This window comes from Thermobia domestica, chromosome 9 (assembly GCF_964235325.1).
Source record: "Thermobia domestica chromosome 9, izTheDome1.hap1.1, whole genome shotgun sequence".
Taxonomy (NCBI): domain Eukaryota; kingdom Metazoa; phylum Arthropoda; class Insecta; order Zygentoma; family Lepismatidae; genus Thermobia; species Thermobia domestica.
Window position 1 is genome coordinate 120579646 of NC_137462.1, and position 12582 is coordinate 120592227.

Consider the following 12582-nt stretch of genomic DNA (forward strand, 5'->3'; position numbering starts at 1 on the left):
ATTTCCGACAAGACCTGCATACCATTGTAGTGCGTAATTGTTATTAGCAAATTTAGTCTTTCTGAAACCACAGTTCTAACTCAATAGTTATTTTGCGTTTGTACGATATTTAAGTTAATGCTTCTTTGTTACAGCATGTATAATTTTTATAAATCAAATAACCTTAAGAAAAATTATAATTTAGTGTACATTTTTAGCTCCTTGTAAATCAGTTATGAATTGTTTCAGTGTCGCTTTTAATGTTTTTTTTAGTACTTCGAACTCATCTACAATCTTTTCGACAATTAAAAAATATAACAAACAGCTTGAAAAACGAAGAGTTGCGGATAATATCGGAATAGAGCAGAGCAGTATTTAGTATTTATTTTCGTCAATGTAGGTAACAATTCATATACGAAGAGCCTACATTACTTTCAGTGATAGATTGATAACGGGCTCTTTTCTTTCGTATTTCAACAGTGTCGCTGTTGGGCTTCTGAATAAACAACGCAGAATTGGAACCATTCACAGGATGTTCTTCGTTTCATTAATTTTTCAGGCTGGCGTTCTGATCTAAGGTTATTTTGTGGGTTTGTAAAAGTGGTGTTGATTTCGTAATTTCTCGTTTGTGTCAGTATGTATGTAGAGTGAAATGGCAGCGTTCACTTCAAAGAGAAGATTGTATAAAGAATAATCAGGTATGGCTTTACGTTCATTGAAAATGGTGGTATTCAACTACCAGTGTGTGTTGTGTACCATGTTGTCCTTAGCAAGGATGCTGCCCGTCCTGTCCGAGTGGAACGACATTTGTCAACAGTGCATCCAACCCTAAAGACTTTTTATTGTGAAGAGAAACTCACTAAAACGCATGAAGTTGGACTCTTGTGGAACCTTTCACGAGCAAACTAAGAAGGTGATGAAGTGTCGTTTCAACTTTTTTTTTTCCTTTTTTTCTAAAAGCCAAGGACAAAATAACCGCATACCATTGGAGAGACTTCATCAACCTTGCATACTTAAAGCTACCAAAATTTTACTTGGGGATGGAAGTCAGGAAAATTAATAAATATCGCTTTCAGACAATACTGCGAAACGTAGAAATAATATAGCCTTGGATTCAAAAGATGAGGTAGTTGAAAAGGTAAAGAAAATCATTTTTTTCCTTGCAATGTTATGATTTCACGGACATATTTCAGTGTTGTCATTTAATGGTGTATTGTCGGTTCGTAAACGAAAAGAGGTTAATGGAAGAAATATTGTTTTCAAAAAGTTCTGATGATTTATGTGATCTGATATCAGTAATTTTGTTGAAAATGGTTTGTCTTGAGGCAGAGGTGTAGAATTATGTACTGATGGAGCTCCAACAACGTTAAGTTCGCGGTCTGGATTTATAAAGCTGACAAAGGACAAATTCTACAATTACTGGTTCGTATTGTTTAATTCACAGTCAAGCTTTAGCTGCAGAAACTTTACCAGAAAACCTAAAGCAGGCATTATCATTGGCTGTTAAAGTGTTTAATTTTGTAAAATCAAGTGTTCTTACACTCTTTGAAGCTTTGTGTGGACGACCTCGTGCTGAATAGAAATCTCTACTTTTCCATACCGAAGTTTATTCGTTGTCGAAAGGTAATGTGTTGAGTAGGTGCTACGTGCTTAAGTTAGATGTGAAAATATTTCTCCTAAATGTAGGAAAAGATGAACTTTATAGTTCTTTTACTGATGACATATTTGTATTTTCTCCTTCATATCTTGCTGACTTTTTTGAAATATTAAATTATCTGTCTCAAATTCCAAGGTAGAAACATGAACAGACTAACTTCTTATGATACGATAAGAGCTTTCATTGAAAAGATAGTACTATGGAAACACTATATGAATGGTTCTACGCCCAATTATTTTCTGCTCGATTAAATGAAGTGTTTAACAATAAAGAGTGTGATTTAACCATGTGGAAATAATATCAACCCACTTGTAGACTGTCTATGATAAATTGAAGCGATATTTTCCTATTTTGTGCGAAGACTGGCAGTGCAAATTAACAAGAACAAGAACACCTGTTACCATTGATGTGGCTTTACTTCCACATGAGATTCAGGAGGAAGCAATTGAATGGAAGTGCGATTCAAGTATCAAAGAAATGTTTCGGTCAGCATCTTTTGAAAAATTATGGATTTGTTTTTTGCCAGTCTACCAAACAGTAGTAAAAGAAGCCTTAAAAGTTCTTGTTCAGTTCTCGATAACTTACATTTGTGAATCAGGAATTGGGACGTTGACCACAATAAAATCTAAATATTGCAACTGTTTGGAAGTGGAAAGTGATCTCAAGTATGCTTTATCGAACTTCTCAAGAAACTTGTGAAGGAGAAGCAATGTCAACCATCACACTGAGTTTTTCGTTTGCCCTCACTTGATAAGTTTTTGAACTCCATCGTATACACTGGAGTAGCATTTTACTTCTTTTTGATAGTTTTATAAATAATAATTTGGATAACTACTTAGTTTTTAATAAAGTAGAAATCTTGAATAGGAATTGCAAAGACAAAATGCAAAACATATAGCTTTTTTTTGGTGTGTTTGTGTGTGTGTGTGTAAATGCTTATTACAAGTTTGTTTTGTTTGTAATTTCATATTTTAGTTCTATCATAGCTTGCCCCTCCCCCCTTCTCTCAGGTTGGGAACCACTGTACTCATGTGTGGTGTGCCATATATTCCAAGGATTTACTATAGATAATACAATTTAAAGATCGACCACCGTTTTTTTTTTTTTTTTTTTAAACTAGTAATGCTTATTGTGCACTTGATACCAAATGATCAAGTTGATTAACACCTTCCATATTGTAATTATATTGCTCTGTGTTAACTATACATTTTTGATCATTTTTGAAAGAAAGTATCGAGAAACTTTTTCCAATTGGTTGTAAAGTGAAGCCTGTCAACAGAGAGTTCCATTTCAGCGTAGAACTCTCTAAACTTATTCCTCATGCCAAATCCATAATCATATCTTTGTAACATATTTTGAATTCTGCAAAGGACATTGAGCTGTTCAGTTTTCTCCCACAGTCTCAGTTGCTATAAACTCAGTTTGTCTCACGCGATACAAAAGAACAATAAGGAGGTTGTGAAGATAGATTTTGGTATCAGAAGGAATTGCGACCATTTTTAATAACTACATGACAATATTTTCACCATGTGATTCACTATGCATTTCTCAGCTTTACCGGTGTAAATGTTGAATGTAAAGAGAGAGTTATTTGATGAGTTTAGACTCCAGGATTTCTATCCGAAGCAGATACGTTTGCCATTGATGCAAAGTTTAGACAAATATTTTCCTTTGTAAGATTTCATTTACTCATCAGTACTCATATTGTTGTCCAAATGGTTCAGTAAGGGCCTGTAAAGCTTTCTAAAGTGTAATGTACATCTTCACAGACATACTTTCCAGAAACACTGTAAACGTAAACTCATTTCTACGTTCTACCTCAAAATAATTTTTATATCCTATTTCGCTGACGATGTAACGTCATTACTGGAATTAATGTTGTGTAATTCTTGTCACTGCCTAGAATATCTGAAAAGGCGAATCACATGTTGAAGAAAGTAAGCAGTATGACCAAGTGTGAAATGATGCTAGATGATGATAATTATACAAGTTAATCCTTTTTGCCCACTAATTATAGGAAACTTGTAAAGGTTTACGATTGATTTTTCTCAGAAGGAATAAAGTTCGCAATTTATTTGAAGCAGTACTACAGTATTTACAAAAACTTACATAAATTGGGTGAAATATAAAAGTATTGGGTCATTCCATATCAATTCAACACAGTGACATAACCTCACCATCTCCGATTTTAATGAAATTTGATACATAGATGCCCTCTAGATGGACTAAGAAAAATACCTAATTTCAACTTTATATATCGACCGGTATAGAAGATAGGGCTATGTAAAGTTTGGGGAAAATGCCCAAAATAACATGGTCAATGTATTTTGAAATTGGAATTGCAGATCTAATTGAGCTAGCGAACTGGTTGAGGTGTTATTTTACAGCATTTTTTCTGTGGTATACAACAGCATATAGGCTAATACAAATTTTAATTTTCAAAATCAAAATAAATTTTTTTTCAAAAAGTACATATTTTAAAATTTTGAAATTAATTCCATGAATAGATAGTATTGTTGTGAAGCATCTGGCAAAATATGACTTTGGGATGCTGATGGGTTCATTGTTTAAAAAAATTCAAAACTAATACTTATTTTTAAGGAATAGTCTGTACGTAGGGTAATAACACAAGAATACTAAGTTTTGCACATCTGTAAAAGTAAAAATTATAATCTGAAGAAAGAGTGCAGATGATTTCATAGTAAAACTTTTCAATAAGTAATAGGATATGTTTATCACTTGAAATTTGAAAAAGCCACATTTGTTCGGCATACATCACTTTCAAGGGAAACATAACTTCTTTCATCGGGAGTTACAGGATTCACTTTTGTCAGAACGTCCACCAGGGCTGGATTTACCTTTCTGGAGGCCTGGGGCTTAAAAAAGAAATATGGCCCCTGCTGACTTCACATAATACATTTTTGTGAAAATACAGTAGGAAATTTAAGGGAATATGTTTAATATTTTTGGTCATATTTTATTTTATGATGATGATTGTGTCTTCATGATTCTTGTTAGATAGCCAGTTGAATTTTTGATCAGAGTGGAGGCCCGGAGCTATAATCCTCCTAAGCCCCCCTTAATCCGGCTCTGACATCCACACAACATAGCGTTTCTTGGATATGAGAATGATGGAGATGGTCCAGGTGGATGAAGAAAAGTTATTTTTACTTCATCAAGTTCTTCTTCATTTTTTTGTAGAACATACCTGAACCACCAATTTCCTTCATAGACAGTGGTGACATTGCCTGATATTTCTTCCAATTGAAGTTTATTTGGAGATTTTGACACTTAACCCGGCAAACTATCTGAAAAGTGTTACACCAATAATGTTGATGTAGTTTTGGGAATGAATGCATGATATTGTTGTGTTCCTTTGATAGTCAGTGTTTGATCGAAGCGACTTTCCAGGAACATTTTAGTTATAGTATATTCCTCTTGGGTTGAGCAGGCAAAATTTACTTTGGTAATGTTTTCTACTGTCCACTCAAAAAGTTGTCTTGAGGTTTGAATTTGATTGTCATAGGGTCTTTGCAAACTAGCACAAGCTGCCACTCTCTTTACTGAACCGCCTACTCCATCGCAAGACCCTTTGCCATGTGCTATAGCCGAGAAGTACCACCCTCTTTCCACTTTAAAAGCTGCCTCATGAAAGCAGAAGTTCAAAATCTTTTTCGTATTTTTGTATTGCGTGGTAGACCTATCGGAAAAAATAAAATAAAATAAATAAATAAAAAAAAAACTTGTTTTGAAGTTTTTGAAATTTGGATGTCAGAAATGATATGAGTCTTTTGGAAAGGTGTAAACAGCAACTGTATTGTGCTCTAGGCAATCAGAAACCACTACATATTTAACATGTTGATTTGTTTTCCTGTTTGAAATATAAAATAAAAGGATGGATTGTGACCTGTTAGCTTGTCCAGTGGTAGCTCTGTGCTTCATCTTGTAGCGTTGTACTATAATTTTCAGATAAATTACAGATGACAACAAATTCTGATTCTTTGAGATTTTATTTTGTGTAGTTAAGGAAGGCTCCCTGTTGCTTACCAATGAACTCATGCCTACCCGCTGAAGCCGCTTCAATTAGTTTGGTTTGTTTAGGCTTAACGTCCTTATGTAACAGCAAGATTATGAAGGATTCGACATATTGCTTGAAGTGGCATCTGAACCACAACTCGGTTTCCACGTGGTAGAAATTTTGTGGGCTCATCGGGCCCCCTTAATAACAAGGCGAAAATTACATTCAGCTAACACAGATGATTTGATATGTGAAAACGTAACTATGAAATTCACTTGGCATTTGTGATTACGATTTGTGGCATTTTTGCATTGTTTTATAAATATAAGGGTTGGACAAAAAAATCTAAAACTTTTGCAAAAGTGTGAAAATCATACCTAGTATGGTGTAGGGCCTCCTTTTGCGTTCAAAACAGCTTGGATCCGACGTGGAATGGGCGTATATACAGCTCCTGAATCGTGGTGTGTGGAATTTTGTGTCATTGTTCCTCCAAAACATGCTCCAGTTCCTTAAGGGATTGTGGTGGAGGGTAATGAGACCGAACACACCTTTCTAACCCAGACCACAATGGCTCAATTATGTTCAGATCTGGTGATTGTGGGACCCAGGGGAGTTATGATAGCTCCTGGTCATGCTCCTCAAACCATGATTTCACCGTTTTTGCAGCGTGAAAGGGTGCCAAATCATCTTGGTAGATGTCATCACCATCAGAGAGCAATATTTGGGCCATGGGTAGAACCTGGTCCCCCAAAATGGCATCATACGCCTTAGCATTAATCATTCCATGCAGGTCTATGATGGGACCTGCAGAAAACCACGATATCACTGCTCAAACTGTAACAGAACCACCCCCTTGCTTTACAGTTGGGAGCAGACAGTCTGTATCATAGGCCTGCGACGGTGTTCTCCATACGTAAACACGACCGATTGTTGGAAACAAGGTGAAGGTCGATTCATCGGACCACATTACGTGTTTCCACTGCTCGAGTCCACGCCTTGTGGTCCTTGCACCACTGGATACGCCTTTTCGCATTTACTGCTGTGACCAGGGGTTTGGCGATAGCGGCCCTGCCATGAATTTTCATTTTATGAAGTTCCCGTCGCACTGTTTTCGATGAAACTGGGTCCTGTACGCCGGAATTGAGTTCAAAGGTCATTTTCATTGCAATTGTCTTCTTTTTAGCTGCTAGAATTCGTTTTAATGCCCTCCGGTCCCTATTTAACAGTATTGTCTTTCGACCACTGTTGTGCTTTGCAGACGTCGTTTGCCCATGTATTGTGTATGCCCTCGTGACATTGGACACAGTGTCTTTGGGTACCCCCACAGTGTTCGCAACTGTTGCCACTGAAGCTCCAACCAGATGGGCACCAACGATCATGCCTCTTTGGAAGTCTTTGAGGTCGCCCATTTTACCGCACCACTTTCACACCAAACAAAAGACGCTCGGCAACCGCAACACGTGTTGGGCAGTGGAGGGCCAAACTTACGTGTCCTGTATGAAGTGTTTTTAGATTTTTTGTTTACACACACACACATATATAAACCTGGTTTAAACCAGCCAACCCTGTTGTTTTACCAGTGCTATCTGTATACCTTTTACAAACCACGTTTATTTACAGTAACATTTTTAATTGTGAAACTTGTATTAATATTATTATAAAGTTCAAAAGTATCAGCACTTTAACTTGCTTTAAGTTAGTTTTTAAAGTATGAGGTAATAAGTATAGCCAGCAGATTACATGTCTTTATGATATGTTTTAGACCCATTACTGTACTGTTCATGTTAGTGTTCATATTTATTGCCACAAGTATAAAAAAAAAAAAAAAAAAAAAAAAAAAAGCATTCGTGTATTTTTCAGCTAGGTATTCGGTATTAATGGATAGTGTTAGTTTTAAATTTTTTCCACAATGAACCCATTATCATCCCAAATTCATATTTTGCCAGGTGCTTTACAACAATACTATCTATTCATGGAATTAATTTCAAGATTTTAAAATATGTACTTTTTGAAAATTTTTGAAGTAAGATTTTGATTTTGAAAATAAAAATTTGTATTAGCTGTATGATGTATACTACATGAAAGCACATGAAAAAAGCTGTAAAATAACACCTGAGCAAGCTCGCTAGCTCAACTAGGAGATCTGCAATTCCAATTTCAAAATACATTGAACATGCTATTTTGGGCATTTTTTCCAAACTTTACGTAGCTCTATCTTCAATACCGGTCGATATATAAAGTTGAAATTTGGTATTTTTCTTAGTCTATATGAATATGCAAATTTCATAACAATCTGATATGCTAAGGTAACTTGTTTTCAAATTGTGTTGATTTGACCTGTAATTGCTCTGTTTCTACATGTTGCATATCTGCAACGTCTGCGAAAATTGGGGTTTTCTTATATTTATTTTTAGTTTGTTTTTCTAATTTCTGTGCTAAATGCCGTGCTTAAGTATTTCACATTTTTATTACATTTTGATAAAAAACATACCTATTTATAACTGATATTTTCAAAAACCTAACTCATTGTAGGTGAAATTACATGTTTACTGGGCTGAGGATCACCCCGAATACTGAGTCTGTCTTATTATATTGGTAATTCTTGAGTTATATAAGTAGGAGTGAAAATGTTGGGCTGGTCTGGAGAACTGGGTAGGATAGTATTTAGCGCACTGGCATGGGAGGGATCGCGGCCGTTCAGTGGTAGAGCGCTCACCTCTGATGTGTGGGGTCCCTGATTTGATCACAGTTCGCGCCAAATGGACAAACGTCATGGTTTTGGTTCTCTCGGAGTTTCTCTCGTTTCCTCCCACTTCCTTGATTCCATCATTTTCATTCATTATCATCGTCTTCCTTAGCTTCGGTTTATAATCGTGGGGCATTAAATTGAATAATAATAATCATAATAATAAAATGGGATGCGAACCCAAAGATCCGAGTTTTATTTACCCATAACACTATGTATTAGGATCACATATTTGACCCAGAAAGAAGAGAGGGAAACAAAAACGAGTAGCAAAATATTTTCAAGTGCAGGTTTTTGCGCGCCAGATTTATTGTAAGTGTAGATATCAGATAATTCGCTGCGGGAGACCTATCTTATGGGACATCGAGCAAAAATACAATCTATTGGCTAAGACCGGTATTAGGAGACCTATTGCAATTGATTCTATGTCTATTCATAAACACGAACCAGTTTTATTTCTTCTGGATTAGAATTGATACGTGGATGACCTCAGTTGTAGAAGCAGAACTTCAAGTTTAGTTTACTGGCAGTGAAATGTTGAAAGCAAAATTCAAAACATTCGAGCCTTAGCTAAAAACCAATGTAAAGCAAGAGGAAGGTCCATAACAAAAAATATTTCTGTATATACATGCCTTAACTGACACAAGACGACTGTCACATATAATGAAATGTTTCTTGCCTTACCTCATTTAAACTTGAATTTTCTTAATATTATCCAGTTTTATACTCTCCTTGATTCTCATTCCAATCATATTCCTCAGACTAATTCCTACAATTCTGTTGTAAGTCTTTTTCTACGTAAAATAATAATTATCGTAATGATAATTTGTAGTACAAAATACTAAAGTAATTACATAACAAATAAGTCTCCGATATTTATACTAATTAAAACTGAAAAGTATTCATGCAAATTTAAAACTGCAAGAAATGCTATAAAATCAGGACAAATAGTACTTAATTCTGCTTGAAATAGTGCTGCTGCTGTTCTCAATTCACATGCGTGTTGTACACGAATTGATAAAGCACATACTTAATATAATCAAATTGATCTTAGATTTGTAAATGTTTGTTTATTTTATACCTGCAAAACTCACAATTCTCTGCTGTATTTAATGAAAATATTTAGTGTAAAATTTTCAAAACAACTTCATATCTTTTATGTAATCAAGACCATTGTTTCACATCGTAAGAAACAGCGGAGAGGTTCAATATTCATTCTATCAATGTCTCTTACTAGATTTTTTAAAGGCAACTATGAATTTCGAACGCTGTTCATATATTTCTGAATATTTTGTGTTCGTTTTGAACTGTGAGTGTGTTATTGGTATACTCGAGTTTATTTTTCTTCACTGTGTTTTAAAACGAAGAAGGTTGGTCAATTTCAGTTCTATAGAAAATGTTCAGGTTCGACTTTATTCAGTTGAAGCCATACGTGCTTTCACATATTGCTAGATTTTCTTCTGTCAATAAAGTTGGAATAAGTTGACTAATTTGAATGATTTTCTTGACGTTAAAGAGAACGTAATTCTGCATACGTATTGAAATATGATTTTAGAGCGATCAGTTTATTAGTTATTGTCAAAGGAAAATCTAGCACTTGCTTTCAGCTGTACAGGGGTAAATGAAGCAAAGGACCAAGTGACTTATCAGGTTTTACTGTACGTAACTCAGTATATGGTTAGTTGACGTGCAGTGTAAAGAATTACAGAAGATATGCACTACGGTAGTTGTCGTTATCACTTGATATTTTCTTTATTTTATTGTTATTGTATATCTATGATGTGATGTTTAGGGAAGAATTTTGCGTTCGTGCCTACACTTGACAAAAGAAATGTGGCACAATTCATATTACAGTATCGTGTATAAGTTTAGTTTATTCAGATAGTTGTAAGTTATAGAGATTCTGGTTGTAGTACGTCTAAAATTTTACTAGTGAACGTGTTGGGTAGCGAGTTTTCGAATTATTTTAATAGACTAATTGGTTAGTTAAAATTTATCGTTTTGCAACTGCAGTTTTACTCGGGATACAAATTACATGACCACGACTTTTATCCGTGATTGAGTAGGTTACTGCTAGTGGGACGAAACACGTAAATGTTGCTTATCTGTTAGTTGCAGTGGTTCATTATATATTCTCGCAGACATAGAACACGAAACAATTTTTGGATAGCTGCACAGGTTAGACTTGTATAAGAGCACCATATTAACTGCATCCACAACGGAGACCAACTTAAAATTTGTCAACATGAGGATCAACACAGGTCTTTGGCAATAGTACTTGCGATAGAACTACTGATAAGGAAGCTTCTATTCATACTTCCACTACTTTCAGTGGTGGAATACTAAAAAGCAGTTTCATGGATATTTAATCTTTTATCTTATCACTTGATCTAAATACATGTCTAAATATTTGTTTTTGTGTAAGACTCAAATTTGATGTTAGTGACGGATCGAAAGTTTATTGTACAAATACCAAATTGTGTCATGAACACTTTGCATGAGCGATCAAATGAAGTCCCCCCCCCCCCCTCTATTTCTAATACGTAACATGAATGTTAAATATTGTTAAATGTGTTCGAATTAACAAGCCCAAGAAATCTTATATCTAAATATGGAAATTTTTTCGAGTTTCGTATGTTTCTTTCGATGGTTACATGAACTGTTAATTATTTCGAGTTAAATAACGCCGTAGTTTGTAATGGTTCCTGAAGATTCACGTCATATAGGCATACCTAAGATTGTAGTGTGAAACAAATTACAACTTTTTAAAAGTTTATTTATTTATTTAATACACTGGTGAACACCGAGCAGATATGTTCAGAATTTGTAATGCTTGTGCTGTTATTATGTTGTAGCAGATCGGCTGTATGGAATACCAATATGACACAGCTGACCACATTGTTGTTCGTATGGTTGAATATGCTCTTCATGCTCTTACTTCCATTGTACTTGGTACCGTCACATCTCATCCTTGTTGGACACGTTTGCATTTGTGAACTCATTGACTAAATAGTTAGGGCACGTGCCTTCGCCACGGGAAACCCGGGTTCGATTCCTGGTGATAGCTCATTTGGTTTGGATGAGACCCACTCGCACATAACCGCAGTGCTGAAATGGACGCTATGACCATGTAAATGCACCCTACATGTATTATCTAAGTTATTTCGTGGTGGAATACTAAAAAAACCTTTCATGGATATTTAATCTTGTATCTTATCACCTGTTCTAAATATACGTTAACCCATTTTGTTTATGTGAAAAAGGAAACATGTAAGACTTAAATTTGATACTAGTGACGGATCGAAAGTTTATTGTACAAGTACTAAATTGTATCATGAACACTTTGCATGAGCGATCAAATGAAGTTTTTTTTTCCTCCATTTTTAATACGTAACATGGATGTTAAGTATTATTAAATGTGTTCGAATTAATAACCACAAGAAATCTTATATCTAAATATGGGAGTTTTTCCGAGTTTCACATGTTTCTTTCGATCGTTACATAAACTGTTCATTATTTCGAGTTAAATAACGTGATGGTTTGTTTTAATGTGATGCACAAACTGGATTAGATTACTACTTCTATCGTGCTAAATTAAGAATGTGTGTTGTACATTACTTATTGCCACAGTGATAACGAGGTTGTATTCTTCTCTTTTCAGAGTCTTCGTCCCTCTAGAATACCATATTCCGTGAGTCTTCTATGTAATTTGGACTTAATATGGGTAGGCTGTCATTGAAAATACAGTCCCTCAGCTGTATATGTGCTTAGAAAGGCCAACTTCTTACGCACTCTTTCAAGTAGATTTCTTTCGGGTAGTTGCGCTTGAGCTTCCCCTCTATGTGTTTGTTTTTGTGGTCTCTTTTAGTGTGCTAGAAGGTTAAGGAGTACCTTTTATGTAAACTGTATGGGATTATAAAAACTGCTTTTATCGGTAGTGGCGGATCGAGGACTGTTCAATTCCTTCTCAATGAATACATTGAAAATCCAAACGCTTAAATGTACGCTTTTTATAATAGCGAATATCTGTAATTATAACATTCTGCACTTGTTCTACTTATTGCCTTGTGTTCCTTTTTAAGAATTTAACAGTACTTCCGAGCCAGGTTTTTTGCTTTCTTCTCAACATACGATATCGCGGCTCACATAGATCCAAAATGTTCATTCGTTGCCCTGTAGGAG

General features: G+C 35.2%; 1 protein-coding gene across 5 annotated transcripts in view; it reads left to right on the forward strand.

The window, feature by feature from the left end:
- Positions 1 to 12582, forward strand: part of sgg (glycogen synthase kinase 3 beta homolog shaggy) — a 241100-nt gene that overhangs the window by 13000 nt on the left and 215518 nt on the right. Inside the window, exon 1 of one of the 5 annotated variants that reach the window (XM_081771797.1) lies at positions 12085 to 12124. The exons of the other annotated variants lie outside the window; for them this stretch is intronic. Within the exon in view, the coding sequence (XP_081627923.1) occupies positions 12121 to 12124 (4 nt within the window). The 5' untranslated portion in view covers positions 12085 to 12120. Of the gene's footprint in view, positions 1 to 12084; positions 12125 to 12582 lie in introns of those variants that run through there. 5 annotated transcript variants of the gene reach the window in all.